The sequence below is a fragment of the Corylus avellana genome, chromosome ca11, assembly GCF_901000735.1.
Source record: "Corylus avellana chromosome ca11, CavTom2PMs-1.0".
Taxonomy (NCBI): domain Eukaryota; kingdom Viridiplantae; phylum Streptophyta; class Magnoliopsida; order Fagales; family Betulaceae; genus Corylus; species Corylus avellana.
In genome coordinates, this window is record NC_081551.1 from 7,998,827 (window position 1) to 8,014,865 (window position 16,039).

At 37.2% G+C, this 16,039-nt stretch overlaps 3 protein-coding genes and 1 long non-coding RNA gene across 4 annotated transcripts; 2 read left to right on the top strand and 2 right to left on the bottom strand.

Moving 5' to 3' along the window:
• Positions 1–55: 55 nt before the first annotated feature.
• Positions 56–1,114, top strand: LOC132166630 (uncharacterized). Its single transcript, XR_009438586.1, has 2 exons — positions 56–488; positions 769–1,114. It is a non-coding gene; the product is annotated as an uncharacterized LOC132166630 (long non-coding RNA).
• Positions 1,115–1,588: 474 nt separating this feature from the next.
• Positions 1,589–4,481, bottom strand: LOC132165001 (uncharacterized). The gene is made up of 5 exons (XM_059575516.1): positions 4,103–4,481; positions 3,337–3,838; positions 2,632–2,833; positions 2,045–2,533; positions 1,589–1,963 (listed from the first exon to the last, which is right to left on the bottom strand). Exons 1-5 carry the CDS (start codon positions 4,479–4,481, stop codon positions 1,589–1,591), a joined length of 1,947 nt encoding a protein of 648 aa, XP_059431499.1.
• Positions 4,482–7,560: 3,079 nt separating this feature from the next.
• On the top strand, positions 7,561–10,443 carry LOC132165002 (uncharacterized). Its single transcript, XM_059575517.1, has 3 exons — positions 7,561–7,568; positions 9,861–9,994; positions 10,093–10,443. Exons 2-3 carry the CDS (start codon positions 9,869–9,871, stop codon positions 10,441–10,443), a joined length of 477 nt encoding a protein of 158 aa, XP_059431500.1. The 5' UTR covers positions 7,561–7,568; positions 9,861–9,868.
• A 466-nt stretch (positions 10,444–10,909) lies between these two features.
• LOC132165004 (uncharacterized) lies at positions 10,910–12,481 on the bottom strand. The gene is made up of 3 exons (XM_059575518.1): positions 11,870–12,481; positions 11,524–11,755; positions 10,910–11,409 (listed from the first exon to the last, which is right to left on the bottom strand). Exons 1-3 carry the CDS (start codon positions 12,479–12,481, stop codon positions 10,910–10,912), a joined length of 1,344 nt encoding a protein of 447 aa, XP_059431501.1.
• Positions 12,482–16,039: the final 3,558 nt, after the last annotated feature.

Genomic DNA, 16,039 nt, shown 5'->3' on the forward strand with positions numbered 1-16,039 from the left:
TTTTAATATTTTATTCAATATTCTTTTATTTTTTTCCTCTTGTATTTATTTCCTTTTTACCAATTATTTCAATTTTTTATTGGAGGTATTACTATCATAATAGGGTAAAGTACAAATGGCTCTTGTATCATATTGGCCCTATATGCCCACAATGGTTTTTCACCATTACACGCCTACACTTTTAGAATATATACCAAACCAGTTTTCAACCCCAATAACCAAAACTTTTTTTTTAATTCAAAAATAAAAAACACTTTTTTGAACAAAAAAAAAAAACGGGAGTTTCTTTCAAATTGAAAGCAGTTGTTGCACAATGCTTTAAGATTTTTAAATATGTTGGAATATAACTATGCCTTGGATTTATTGCTTGCTTTGGATAGGGTCAGTTGGTGATTTCAAAGGCTATAGCATAGGTTCCCAGGTTCTGCTGTGATCAGGGGGTGACCAGCCTACATCACTCCAATTGGGAGAGTATGTTATAATTTGAGGTAGTTGGGACTGCGTTTCCTCATCCTTTCTTTTCCTTTAATTCTTATTTTTTAACCCCTTATTGGTATCTCTAGTTTAAGCTAATGACAAGCTTTTGTATACTAAGGGTACGTTTGGTACGCAGAATGTCTATTCCGTTAGGCAAAAAACAGAGAAGCTTTTATTAAGAATGCAAGGTGGAATATAAATATTCAATTTTCTATGGAATAGCCATTCCGTGTAGCAAACGTACCCTACGATTTCTGAGCTTATAATTTTGTCTTTACTGTTGATGGGCAGTGTTTGGCTGGTGTTTTTTGTTATTCAACGAGGGTATGCCAGACCTGAGAGAAGGCTTGAAGTTTGATTCATCCTCAAGGATTCGAGCTGGAGTCCACCGTTGTTCACTATGGTTATAACTCTACGATCCTGTGAGCTGTGAGAGAGTTTTAAAAGGGGGAACAAGAATTTCAATATTTTGGCTGATGAGTTTGAAGCGAACAAGTTTATAGATGAGATATCAAAGGAAAACATCTATTTCAGCAACTAGTATTTAAGTAGTCGCTTCTTTGTATTTTTCTTTTATCTTTCTAATCTCTTTATGTAAATTTTGGTGTTAGAGCATTCCAATTGAGCTCTTTATATATGATTTTTCTTTAAAAATTTGAAAAAAACTCACAAAAAAAGTCATTTAACAAGGAGTAGTGATAATTATAATACCAGCGTGAGTGAACAGTCACTCACGCTGGTGTATTATAATATTATTATATTATTAAAAAAAATTTGAACATAATATTATGAAAATAATATTATAAAATACACCATCGTGAGTGACTGTTCACTCACGCTGGTGTTATAATTATCACTACTCTTTAACAAGCTCTTTAATCTATTTTAAATTTAACTTTGATTAACAAGGTTCTCCAAATACTGTAAGTGCCAAAAAATGAAAGTTTTAGTTTTTTAATCTTATTATATATTTATTTTCCTTCTCTCTCATCTACCAAGAACAAAAAAAGAATTAAAAAAGTAGTATCATAAAGAAAAGATTAGCACCATATTATTTAGAGTATAATTTAAACAAGACCACAAAAAGAAACAATAAATTGGAAGTAATTAATTAGATTCTGAAATGGAAAAGGTTGGGATCAATCTGCTCCGGAAGTCTACGCTGAGAAGGGAACTTGGGAAGCAGACTGGCAATGTACTTTGCAGCTTCTAAATAACCTCTATATTTACTCATCTTTCTCTTTTCGTCGCCACACGCCTTAGAATTGTAATCTTCCAAGATGTTTTCCTTGTTGAGAAGCTCCTGAAGTGCCTTCTTCTTAAAAGTCCAGGCGCCTGTTTCAAAATTGTAGTGGTACAAAGGAATGAACCGTTGCCCATAAATAGCTAAAAACTCCAATGCATCTAAAATAAACTCAAACTCCTCCTCAGACATGTAGTAGGGAAAGCTGATTCTAGCCCATCCTGGTTTTGTTCCAACATACCCCTATAAAAAAAAAGGTGAAGAAAATCTTAATTGGGTGATAGTTTTCAAAGCTTCAAAGCAAGAATTAAGCGAGTATTTTACCTTTGCAACAGCATCGCTGAAGGCAAGTAAATAGGTGTCATCGACACCAAGCAAGACGTGGCCATAGGGTCCAGCACAAGCGCACCCACCTCGAGCCTGGATGCCAAACAAGTCGTTCAAGAGTGATGCAACCAATGGTCCATGAAGAGGCTTATCTCTCTTGTTCCCACTCTCTCCCCACATGTTAAGCACATCCCTTATCTCTCTGCTATTGTTTTTGAGGCCACCCAAGGTGGAATTGGTTGTACTATAAATGAGGAAAGACAATATGGCTTGTCGTTTGGTGGTTGTATTTCCTAAAATCCAAATGTTCTTGTTTGGGAGAAGCCTCTGAAGTGCTCTGTGTATGTAGGCTTGCTCCTTATTTTCAATCACTTGGTAGCCAATATATTCCTTTACCCTGAAGGCCAATGATGCTCTAATTGTCTGGATTATTTGAGGAGTCCCAGCATTTTCCCTTTCTTCAATTTCCTCTTTATATACCGTGTGCTGCAATCCACATTAATTCATTTGATCCAAAAAAATGAGAAAATCAACAAAATTATCCAAATAAGAGTGAGGATTAAGACTCAAGGCCCAATTATTACCTTTTCACTAAAGCCGTTGACATAATTAACAGTTCCACCTCCACAAGTCGATGGTGGAGAAGATTTTAGGAGATAAAGGGCATTGCTCATCAGAAGAATGCCCGGCGATCCGGGGCCACCAAGAAACTTATGTGGGCTAAGGAAAATGGCATCGTAGCCGTCCATCTCCCCGGACCTCATGTCAATCTCCACGTATGGACCGCTAATGAAACACATTAATATTTCAGGCCAAGAAAATAACAAACATAAACTTAAAAATAAATGAGAACATATCTTTTAAGGGAAACTTAACAAAGGACCTCTGAATTACTGCGCGTTTTGAGAAGACCCCCATAAATTTCAAAAACTCTCAATTTCACCCCTTGAATTTTCAATATGATGCAATTTACCCTTCGTCAATTTTGCCGTTAAAGCCCCTAAAAAGACAAAATTACCCCTCAATTTTCCTTTTTTTTTCAATTTTTTTTTTTAAATGGTCACAAAGTGGGCCCAACCATGGGTCATCTTGTGAATTTTATTTTTTTTTATTTTTTTTTATAATAATTTTATTTTTTAATTTTTAATTTGAAATTAAGGGTAAATTTAGAATTTTATAAAAAAGTTTGGGGTATAATGGTCATTGTTTCCCTTTTAACGTTTAAAAACTAACAGAGGAGTCTTCTCAAAACGCGCAGCAATTCAAGTATTTAAAATGAAGTTTCGTACCTTGCTGCAAAATCAAAGCATGCAACGCCTCCATATTGGTGAAGAAGTCTAGCAATTGCTCGTGTATCCGAATAAATTCCAGTCACATTGCTACAAGCCGAAAAAGAACCCAAAATAGGCCTGTTGGCATGTTTATACGATTCAAGTTGTAGCCGTAGAGCCTCCATGTCAATCAAACCATCATCATCCAAACCAATCTCTACCACTTGAGCCAAGCTATTCCGCCATGAAAGAAGGTTCGAGTGGTGCTCGTAAGGCCCAACAAAAACCACCCACCTTTCCTCCTTAGTGAGGCATTTGAGTACCCTCTCCCTCAAGATTGGTGTCACGGCAACGCCGATTATTTCTTGAAGCTTTTTAATGGCTCCGGTGGAGCCGGAGCCGCAGAACAAGAGGGAATCATCATTTCCACCACCCAAGCATTTCTTGATGTAGTTGGATGCTTCACGCACCAACTTTGTTGTCCGGTCCCCCACGTAGCTGTCACACGTGTGAGTATTCCCTATATATGTTGAAAAATATTTGATTAATTAATATAAAACAACAAAACAAAATAAAATCATGCAAACATTTTCTTTGACATGAATAAAATGAATTCATCTCCGGTTCAACTGAATATCCAGATAGTTATAGTGGAAGAATATTTTTGTTCACCGATGAAATAAAGTAGTAGAGAAGTACAGATTTGATTATTTTTTTCAGTCAAATGAATTTGATTTGATTGGCCACTCAAGATTGTAAAGAACATGATTGATAGATTACGTACCATAAAAGGGAAGAACGTTGTGGGTGATGAAATTTTCAATATACAGAAGAGACCGGCCGGTGGCGGTGTGATCAGCATAGGTGAGTCTTCTTTTCCCGGAAGGAGAATCGATTTCTGCTTCGCCACCAATGATTTGAGAACGTACCCAAGATAGTTTTTCCTCCGGGGAGTAGTTCCATGGCACACCCATTTCCAGTGCCCTGGAGGATTCGGAGCGACGGCAACGGTGGTCGGAAGGTTGAGAAGTGTTTGGTCTATATGCATTGGTGGTCTTAGCACTTGCTTTGCTGTGGTTTTGGTTAACTTTTTTAGCAGAAACAGAAACAGCCTCTCTCAACACGAGTTGCTCGAAATCCAAAATGGGTTGCTCCAATTCCATATATTAAGAGGATGAAATAATTGAAGAAGAAGAAGAAGAAATGGATTTCAAGGAAGGAAGAGATGGATGGTATTTAAAAAAAGAATAGAAACTGATGGTATTTCCGATGGGTTCTAATGCAGGAGTTAGTATGAAATCAACGGCACACACAACATGTTGTACATTGTTTATTTATTCAAGTGGCGGAATTGTTTATTAATAATCCTTGCGCTTTTGCAGATAAACCTGCAGCCAGTTGCGATGATGTATTTGGACTTTTGCTGTTGACTGGGACATTGTTTCGTTTATTACATGGGCATCTCCTGCACCATCTATATTGCCGTTGGCTAGGACTTTTTGCTCTTCTATTAACGTTGACTTTGAACTTTTTGACTCATGAACGCCAACTAATAAACTCTTGTCATGTCCATTAACTTTGAACAAATACCATGGGTCGTAAGTTGTCTGTGAGTGTTTTTGCTGCATATACCAGGAGTGCTTTGATTCTGGTCCACTGGGCCAGGACTCACTATAGCATCATCTATCTGCAAACCTCCCTACAAAAAAAAAAAAAAAATGGTTTATGAACATTTTTTGATAGGGTCTTTTCAATAAAACGGCCCACTAAGGATATTTTAATAGTAAAACGATTCCTTAAAGAAAGAGAGGTCTTTTTACTGTAGCAATGCACTTAATTATATAATTGGGACATCGCAACAGGGCACATCCCCTATCGTGCACGTCCCCACTCCCTTGATGCCTAAGCCCCTCTTGATCTCATCACTAAGCTCACTCTCTATCAGCTCTCTCTCACGATCACTCAGCTGTCCCTCTCACGCTGATCAACTCCCTCTCTCCCTCTCTCCCTCTCTCTCTCTTTCTCACTCGTGAAATCTCCGTCACCCCGGCAGCTCTCTCACCTCCCGCGGTGCTGCTCCTCCAATCCAGTGCACCTCTCTCCCTCTCTCCGGCGCATCTCTAGAACTCTCTCTCTCCTCTCTCTCATTGAATATATATATATATACAATTTATTCAATTCATTCATATATAATTGATATGCAATTAAATTATTATTAGATGAGAGTAAAGTTCGCATACTTCCCTCAAATTACCGTACCAAATTGACAATGTCCTTCTAAACTATTAAAACATTGTCAATGTCCTCCTAATGACGAAACTACTCTTAACAAAATAAACACAAAAAATACTAAAACTTTTAGAAAAAACCTAAAACTAATATATATATATATATATATGTATCATTTAAAATTAAAACAAAAAAAAAAATCCTTTTATAAGGAAAAAAATTTTAAAAAAAATTCGATTTTTTAAATAAAATTGAAAATGTTTTTTTTTTAATTTTTTTAATTTTTTTTCATAAAATTTTTTTTAAAAAAAAAAACTAAAATTTTTTCATTTCCAAAAAATAAAAAATTTCGTTTAAAAAACATAAAATTTTTTCTTTTTTAAAAGATAATTATAAAAAAATCATTTTTCCCAATAAAAATTTCTGTTTAAAAAAAAAATTCAAAATTTTCATTAAAATATTTTTTTAAAAAGAAATTTGTTTTATTAAATTAAATTTTAAAAAAAATAAAATTAATTAATTTTTTTTCGAATTTATAGGAGTATTTTTGTCTTATTGAGAAATCTATAGGGGCATGCATTTTTATCTTCTTGCTAGTCTTAGGGGGGGAGATTGACAATGTTTTAGTAATTTAGAGGAGGGATATTGTCACAATTGAAAGTTTGGAAGATTTTGTCAATTGGGTAATAGTTTAACGATGGTATTTAGACTTTTGCAATGATTATTTGATAATATGTTAATTAATTAATTTGACAAAATTGCATTTATGATATGTTAATTAGAATTTGTCTTAGACTAATGGATTCATATATAATTGATATGCAATTAAATTATTATTAGATGATTATTTGATAATATGTTAATTAATTGATTTGATAAAATTGCATTTATGATATGTTAATTAGAGTTTGTCTTAGATTAATCGATTCATTTCCAGTGCAATCCAAAATGCATAATTAGATCCAAAATGCAATTTGTCTTAGATAAAATTGTAAATACGTGGATACTTCAGAGGGGTAAACTGTATTTCCCCTAAAAATATTATAGAGTTGAACAAAAATTGGACTTTGGAAAATCTATTGCCAAACGAACTCATGTCCAAAGGCCTTGTTTGGAAAAGGCTTTGGGCCTTTTTTATTGTAGTAGAAAGTGATTTTCGTGATATAAGATTTTGAATTTTGTTTTTCATTTAAATAGTAATAAAAGATGATTGATGTGATATAAAAAGTATGTGTATCTTCATTTTAGATTCCTAAATTATTACGTAATTTGAGAAGCCCTCCAAACTTTAAAACCTCTCAGTTTGGTTCTTCTGAATTTTCAATTGCAATCAATTTGAACTGCTACATCAGATTTAAAACATTAAATGTGAGACAATGATGTTTATACCCTTGAATTTTTTATAAAATTCTAAATTTACCTTTAATTCCAAATAAAAAATTTTTAAAAAATAAAGTTAGAAAAAAAAAAAAATCAGACATATTTTAGTCTTTTCAAGGGTAAATCAGGTAAGTTTACAGCTAAATCTGACGGAGGGGTTCAAATTTACTGAAATTGAAAGTTTAGGGGTCCAAATTGAGAGATTTTGAAGTTTGAGAGAGGTTTCTCAAATCACGTAGTAATTTAAAAGTATAAAGTGAAGTTACCCCCAAAAAGTAGAATGTTTAAGGTAGCGTTTGGCAACGGCTTCGGGAGAGGCCTCGACACTGTGCTTGGCAGTATCTGAAAAGACAATGACAGTTTTGCCCCTGAATATTTTTTTACACGCTTGCTGCGTTGTTTCTCCCAAAACCAGTCGAAAGGTGCGTCTCGTTGAAGCTTCCGCATCTCCCAAGTCCTTCAGCCCACGCTCCAGCTCGTTGGCTTCTCCTGAACGGGTGAATCACCCATCCCCCTCCCAAAATACCGGCTGCCGTTTCACCACCCACCGCTCCCGAAAGTACAGCCTCGGTTGTGAACGTTTCACCGTGGCTTCAACGTGTGCTCTGTTTCGAGCAGAGGGAAAATCGCGCGTCCACAAGGTAAGAGCTTCAATTTCCATTTATTTTTCTCCCCCTGTGTTGTTCTGGTAGCGAATTCCTTTCGGTTTGGTTGGTTTTTCCTCAGAATTTCCGTCACATTTTCTGGCGTTTCAGTGGATGTGGGGTGTGTTGTGAGTGTTCAAACATTTTAGGGCTTATTTTTTTGGGTTGCCATCGTAGTTTAACGGGGTTAGACCCATTGGGTGAGGGTTTTGTTTGGAAATGTCAGATGTGTTGTTTTTTGTTAATTTTGGGTTCAACTTCTTGTGATTGGTTTATGATATGATTTGTAGTTGTTGATTTTCGGTTCAATTTTGTGTGGGTTTACTTGCGATTTTGGGTAATTGCTTAATGAATCTATGTTGGATTTAAGATGACATTCTGGTAAAAGGTTTAGTCTATGATTCCTGAATGTCCTTTATGGGGAAAATGGTTTGGGATTCAACCTAATCTAAGTAGATATATGAACAACTTTTTATCATGTTTTGCTCCACCAGTCTAATTCATGTGGCCATCTAAAAAGTAAAATATACCGGTTAACGTGTGACTTGAGGCAGGGTATGGATCTGCTGCCATTCATCTGAATATATAAACTGCTAAAAATCACCAGTCAACATGTGAGTGGAGGGAGGGTATCGATCTGCCACCCCAACTCAATGTGCACATGAGAGGAATTTATATTACAACTGTGGCCCTGTCTCTGCATAATACAACATTATAGGAACTTGAGGAAGAATATATCAACACAACAATACAATTTTTATCTTGGGGTCAATGTGCTAACGATGGTTCCCCTTTTGATATATATTTTTTGTTGTTGAATGGATCCCCTTTTGATATATTCCACAATGGAATTAGTTTTGGGTCAACCTCCTGCAAAATACATATTCAACATAATTCTCTTGATGCCTCCCAAGCTTCATGGAATTAAGTGCATCTACGGTTGATTTTATTTCAGATACGTGCCTTGTAAAGTTCTGTGCTTCTTCACTTTACAAGTCATGCATCAGAAATAAAATGGAGCATAGATGCACTTCTTCATTGGGGTCCTTTACTTATTAACAAAAAAAAAATGTTATGTGCTTCTTCTCTGAAATTTACATACTGACACAACCTGCAGTTCATTGCCTCATTCTATCAACACGTGGTTGTCCAAAGGCGGGTATGTGTCTGGTTTTTTGTTTTCCTTTTTCATGTCTTCTGCATGGCTTTTTTTGTTTTTGTTTTTTTAATGTTTTACCTATGCCTCATTGCAACGTATGACATAGACTATGCAATCTCATTGATATTGTATAACCATTATGTGTCTGTGTTTTTATACGTTTTTCCAATGTCTCATTGCAACGTATGCCATAGACTATGGAATCTCATTGATCTTGTATTAACCCTAATGTGTGTGCTACTATGGAATTGAGGTCTTAAAACAGGTTTTGTATCTTCAATTGATTTTGATTATGGGTGATTTGAGATTAATTGCAGAATGCAAATGGTTATATGGTTATGCCCATTTGGGGTATCATTGCTCTGATTACTGGCTCTAAAAGTTGGTGGCTCAAACATGAATATGAGGTCTATAATTTGAAGTTTAAACTTCATGGAGATTATATTAAAAGTAGATCGTAGTTGAATTGAGAATATTATGTTAATGAAGATGGAACTTGTTTTAAAACCTGGAAGTTAATTAATGACATTGAGCCTAGACTTAGTGATTCATTCTCTCTCTCTCTCTCATTCTCTTTTTGTAAATGTGTGGTCACGTATACTACTTTGTTAAAAGAGTAAAAAGCTGAGGGATTTCAGTGTGTAGAGTGGGATCAGAATATGTATATATGTTCTCTATACCTAGCACCGATTGTGATTCTTTTTTTCTTTCACTGTTCCTATGTTGATAAGAATCCCACCCTGGACGATGATCAATTCACTTTGTATCATAAATGATACATATACTTTTAAGTGTTGATTCTTTGTTGTGGTAGTGAAAATTACTATTGATTTTAGATTCTCTAAGTACTCATTTCTTGATTTAATTAGCAGTAAAAATCACCATCGAATTTTTTGACAAGCGGGTCAATCTATATATTTTCTAGAAGAAACTTTGCTTAATCCCTTTAACTTCCATAACTTTTGCAACGATCCAAGTTCTTTGGTTTGTGGAAGGTGTTAGGTTGGGGTGGAATTTGTTTCTGACTTACTGTTTACAATTAAGAGGTTGTTGAGCATCCAAGTTCTTTGGTTTAAGGTCACCAGATCTTTTTCTGTTGTTACATCTTTGTTTTCTTCACAATATGACAGGGTTGAGTATGTCTGCAAATAGTGATGCATCGAGTGGCCGTCCATCATGTCGCTGTGGAGCTGTAGCGTTCGTAAGGTATTCCTGGACAAATGATAACTACAGCAGAAAGTGGTATGGGTGCGAAAAGTATAAGGTATTGAATGATGACATACTTTCCATGTTTGCATTGTTTGACCAGTTTTATTTGGCTTAGGGTATATTATTGACTTTTTCAAATTTTGTATGTTATAGCAAGTTGGTGATTGTGGCTTCTTTCTTTGGGCTGACAACGAGATGACGGCTTACGAAAAAAGAATCATGCAACGCTTGAAGGATATAGAAGAGCAAACCCGGGCAGAAATTGATAGACTTGAAAAATTGTTGGCTGCCGAACAAGCACAGTATAGAACACACCTAGAAGCCATGTTTCAGTCTAGGGATGAGATGTGGAAATCTCTGGTATCGAATAACCAGTCTAGAGCGGTGAAGTTCCAGTTTAGACAAATGACGTATCAAGCAGTGTTAGCTTTGCTTGTCTTGCTAGTGTTCCTTTATGTTAGCGGTTACAATGCATCTAGTGGTAGCAAGTTGATGTTAAAATGAACTATGTATTACTAAAGTTTAGGGTATACTTAACCGATGTATTATATATTTTTTGCTGGTTTGTATTAATTGTGCTACTCCTTTTAAGCAATCATTGTAATTTATATCCGCTTATTCTTGATATACAACGTAGCGACCTTATTTGTGCAGAGCTTCGACAGATACTCTTTTTTTCCAGAGTAATTCCAATATTAACATAAAATACTTTTTTAATATTAATTTAGATTATTTATAATTCACTATTTAATTAATAAACTATTAATTTTTAAATATAAGTATAAGAACTATAAGTTAGATGCAGAGGTATACATATGATCCTATGGTTATCAATTAAGATTAAATAAACGAGATCGGTTAAGATTCCGATTAGACAGTCCTAACCTTCAACAATTTTATAAATGGCAATTTTTACATTACTTGTATTTTTCTTTGTTAACAACGAAGACGCCATACAAAATAACATTAATTACTCTTCATTCGCAGTTTCCCACATGTGAGAGGTCATTGCCTCTCGGACTATAATCATCATTTCCTTGCTTTCGCGGGTTCGGTTTGGTGGCGCTCCATGCGCGACGTATGGAACAGGTGTCATGGTAGGCAATTGCGCGACGTCGATCCAATGTTGCCCATAATGCGTCATTAGGGCAGCACAAAACAGTGGATCATCAGCACCGCAGTCTTTGCGAATGAAGTTGTGTACGGCGCAGCATGCGACCACAAATAGTCGTTGGTTCTCAATCGGGTATGGATGCATATTGTCGAAGATAGGGAATCGGGCTTTCCAAACTCCAAACGTTCTTTCCACAGCTGATCGTAATGAGGAATGCCTATAATTAAACAATTCTACTGCATTCTTCGGACGACGTCGAGCGCGGCGGAAATCTTCCAAATGGTATCGCTCATTGCGATGCGGGGGTAAAAATCCCTTGTAGCATCCATAGGCCGAGTCAACCAAGTAGAAGTAATCTGAACATAATAAGGTACAACATTATATCACATAGGGTTCAAACATAGCAAAGGAATTGTAAACGTATTACAAATCAATAGAACCTGACACAAAGCCATGTCTCTGTACAGTACCTTCGACCGGCATGGGGAAAAGAGCGGTGGGATCCTCGATGCACTCCTGGAAAATCCGCGAGTCATGAGTGCTGCCCTCCCATCCAGCATAAACGTATGTGAAACAAAGGTCGAAGTCAACGACGCACATGACATTCTGTGTTATTGTGGACTTCCTGCTTCTGTAGGGCACTATGTTCTCACCTTGAACGCACGCTTTAACATGAGTTCCGTCAATCGCTCCAATGCATTTCTGTTAACAACAGTATTACCGAAAGCGTGCATAAAATGATATATGACACAAAAGACAATAGATACATGACATTGGTGTTTGTGAAGTAATGCGATATGATATGCTATGGCGTACCGCGAACCATGGATAGTAGCGGCCATTGTGTGCAACGTATGGGTGAGGCAACTCCATCGCAGCTGGACGTATAATATTTTTTCCAAGCCTGCACAGCGCTTTAGCTGTCCGATTAACGTAAACGCTTACCGTGTGCAATGAGCGCTGTAGCCTATCCGCTACCGTCCGCTGCGTGTGGCACTGTGCCATCACTAGGCAAAATGCCGCAACTTGTTCTGTGATCTTTACATACCGGCTGCTTTGTAAAAAACCGTTGTGTTTCAGTGTGTTGCACAATTTTAAGAAAGTTTTGGGCAACATACGAAATTGCTCATAGCATGTAGTTGGGTTCGGATTGGTAAGCACCCAGTGTACCCACATTGCGCCAGTCAGCTTGGAAGTCCGCTGTGGAATGCAAACCCTTACGCTCGGGTGCATAAAATGATGGTAACATTCTTCCACGATCATTGCCATGCGCACCAGCAAATTCTCTAGCTCGAATCGTATTCCCTCAAAATTACGCTCATCCTCGTCGTCTGTGTCGGATGCATCTGAGTCGGGAAATTCGTCGATACTGTCCGTCCAATGACGTCCATTACCAATGTTACCATTAGACGAGCCGGCTGCGTACATGTCAACAGGCCTACATTTGGTCAGATGAATAACGTCACATTCTAGTCATAACATGCGTAAACGTCGTCAAGCTATATTTAGTCTATATTAATAACATGCGACCGGATAATTAAGATTGGAAAGTAAAACAGGGTTAATAACATTAATCATTAATTACCATAAATTGTTATCCTACTACATAATAAGCATCCATACTATAGCATAACTTAGGAGTCTCTAATATTCCAGTCAAACAAACTTAATCCCTACAAAATGGAAATTAGTTAATGGAAACACACAAAATACAACATAAAATATTAACATAAAACATCAGCTTCAATTGTCTTTGTCTGGATCAATATCGTTTAGCCACTGACGTAGACCGTCGTCATTCATTTTCAACAGTATCCTTGCCCTAGTCAGATCGCCAACCTTGTCGCATGCTTTGACATATTTTTTTGTGGGCAATGACATTTCAGCTGCCAACAAGTTGATACGATCCATGATGGCTTCCTCAGGGTACTGGTTGGGAGGGGGCTTATAAGAACCACAATCACCGGGTGAAGTGCCATCGCTAAGCTTGCACCTCTGTAAATAGTCGGATCGCAAGAGATCATACTCGCTTCGCAACTCAGAGAAAATTTGCTCACCCCTGGATGAACGCTTGCTAGAGTTCGATCCCTGCAAGTGTGAACCTTCCCTCTTCAACTTCCCTTTCCCTTTTCCTTTTGCCTTGTGAGATGGTGCACATTGGGGCTCCGTCAGGTCTATGATCGCCGCGGGGTTGTTGAGATCGATGTCATTCTCTTCACAATCACTGCCCGGGGGTGATTGTGTGCTGGCATACCGCAACTTTCCAGTGGATGTTGAGCCCTCAAAGATGTAGCATAGGGACTTGAAGTTCGCCGGGGGGCCATTTCGGAATCTGTAGTACTTCTTGAGGTTCGATGTCTGAGAAGGAAGAGCAAACAAACGAAAAAACACAAGATAAAACACAAAATGTCAGTAAGTACGGAAATTCGCATAATTAAGGAAATATTAAACTTAATATTAGTGGCGTACCAGTCGAATGTGTTCCCATTGTTCCGGAGTTCCCGTGACAGTCCCAAAATCATCATCCCACCCACAGCCCGTGCCGGCCTTATCTCGGACAAAGTCCGAGAAGCGCACCCAAAGCTCCCTAAGATGCTTAATATGGTCGGTCACCTGTTTTTGAGTGTAGGCGGTGCCATCATCCAACCGCCTGTTTAATTTTTTCGTGATGTTCGGAATATGCTTCCCAAAGGGATGGCGAACTCCGTCATCTTGGCAGTTACAGAGGATAGTCACCAAGATATTGTCGTGCTTTTCTTCCCATTTCACATTTGCCAGTGGGATGGCCACTTCCGGTGGGGATGGGGACGGGGTTTGCATCCCATGCTTTCGAGGGGACTTACGGGGGGTGGTAAAGAACGACATCTACGCATAAGTATATAAAACAACAAACGAACGTGCGTAAATCATGTATGATACTTATATACCAACCATAGTCAGCACAAAACTAAGCTTTTACGTAGACACTCGAACTAATATATACGAGTACGTTAAGTGTGATATGACATATTTACAATAAGAAGTAAAATAGGTTAGGCACAAACAATTTGGAAATGAATGAAGCTTTGATATAAAATAAGAAACGTACCTTGAAGTTGTTGGATTGTCGGTGACGCAAGTTATACCCGCCGAACTGAAAATTAAACAAGGCCAACATTAATGCCAACTAAGCAGAAAGTGGTGGCATATTAAGCATAATTGATGAAATACCCTACTACCAAACACAACACACATATACACATATTTAGCATAATTGTTTAAAATTTTTTCATGGCCAATAAGGTGAACTAGCAAAACCATATGAATGCCAATACCCCTTGGCCAATTTTTAACCTTATCAATTTGCAGTTTTATTCAACTCTCAAAAAACAAGTTAAAATATGTCTATGCTCCACTGTACAAAAATAGAAAGAAGGAAAACACAAGCAGGGAAATACAAACACCCAAGATTGATTAAACCTATGACTTTACCCTTCGCCATCATTTATGGACAGAGGAAATGCCATTTGATCCAAAGACCATTTGCATTTCAAAAGTAAAGAAAAAATTTCTTCCCTCATTTATTTGAACTTGATACCATAACCTAACAGGAATGGTTTAATCAATTGGTGCATGATAAAGCTATAATGTTAACAGACAATGTGTGGATAAAGAATGCGAGCAAATATGGTGACTGCAAAAATCATAAACAGAGTACCACATATTTGTAGCAAATACCAATATTTCATTTATGGTTCATTTGAATAGAAGCATTTCAAGACAATGATTTGGATTTCAATTTTTTTGATTCAAATGGCTTGAATGAAGTATGTAAAGGACAAATTTGAAATAACCAGGTGTAAGATGTTATTTCAAACTCATAACACAAACGATTTGTGGAAACAAAACTCACTTTTTTCTCCAACTCAGAACAATCATGTACTGTCAAAATTCGTATCAAACAGTTTATACTAAAATTTGCTACTCAAACCCCTTGATTTTAAATCCTCACATCCAAATGCAACCTTAAATTAAGACACTAGATACTTGTAAAAATCTATGGGGTTTTTGGTAGTTTCCTAAAGCTGCCACCCTCCCAAATCCCTTCCTAGCTTCGACACTGATCAATAGAGAGGAAATCCCATGGAAAAAGTCCCCTTCTAATTTTAACAACGCATTGCAAATGCAGAAAGCATGCAGTTTTTCATGCACAATCTTTATAATGAACTTGAAACATATTCAAACTTGATAATACTCAAGCACAAGAAGAGAGGATGCATTTTGAAAAGCTAATGAATGCTCTCTGCATAACATTCTCCACGGATTCATCCGAATCAAAGGTGATAAAGCCAAAGCCCCTAGGCCGATGAATTGTGCTGTCATGCATGACCACTACATCTGTTACCCTACCAAACCTCTTAAAGTAATTCTTAAACTCGTCCTCAGTTAGACTAGCTGACAAACCCCCTACAAAAATCTTTTTTAGTCCTAAACTGATTATCGCCATTGTCTGTACTACGACTATTACTCAATCCCCTATTAAAGACATTTCAGTACTACTACTCTTTTTAGTCCTAAACTAATGCAACCTTAATTAGATACTTGTAAAATGCTACACAATATAAGAAAACCCCAATAATCCAAATTAAGAAAACCCAAAAAATAAAATGCTACACAATATAAGCACAACGAAACTAACAAAATAACCCTAAACAAAACCATAACAAACAGCTGGACATGCAATACCTTCGTCTGTGAGCGTGTGCGTGGAGCCGTGGCTAGAGCTCTTGTCCACCGAGATTGGCGCCTGGCTTCACGGGCAGATGAGTTTCTAAATGGGTGCTTTGGATTATTGGGGGGCAAATCGTCTAATATAGCCGAAGAACACAGCTGACCAGGTCCACGCATTGTGCGGGGACCTGATTCTTTGGGCTGGACGCGTGTTAGGGGGCAAAATTCTGCAAACAAAGTGCAGGGGGGCTGGGTGCGAGAGAAATCGCTGGGTTT

Excerpts from the sequence above, each read along its gene's own strand:
- LOC132165001 (XM_059575516.1), bottom strand. The coding sequence starts at position 4,481 with ATGGAATTGGAGCAACCCATTTTGGATTTCGAGCAACTCGTGTTGAGA. Across the intron at positions 2,534-2,631 it reads TCAACGGCTTTAGTGAAAAG|CACACGGTATATAAAGAGGA; the intron begins GTAATAATTGGG and ends TGTGGATTGCAG. Across the intron at positions 1,964-2,044 it reads TCAGCGATGCTGTTGCAAAG|GGGTATGTTGGAACAAAACC; the intron begins GTAAAATACTCG and ends TTTTTTTTATAG.
- LOC132165002 (XM_059575517.1), top strand. The coding sequence starts at position 9,869 with ATGTCTGCAAATAGTGATGCATCGAGTGGCCGTCCATCATGTCGCTGT. Across the intron at positions 9,995-10,092 it reads ATGGGTGCGAAAAGTATAAG|CAAGTTGGTGATTGTGGCTT; the intron begins GTATTGAATGAT and ends TGTATGTTATAG.
- LOC132165004 (XM_059575518.1), bottom strand. The coding sequence starts at position 12,481 with ATGTACGCAGCCGGCTCGTCTAATGGTAACATTGGTAATGGACGTCAT. Across the intron at positions 11,756-11,869 it reads GCTACTATCCATGGTTCGCG|AAATGCATTGGAGCGATTGA; the intron begins GTACGCCATAGC and ends TGTTGTTAACAG. Across the intron at positions 11,410-11,523 it reads TTTCCCCATGCCGGTCGAAG|ATTACTTCTACTTGGTTGAC; the intron begins GTACTGTACAGA and ends TATTATGTTCAG.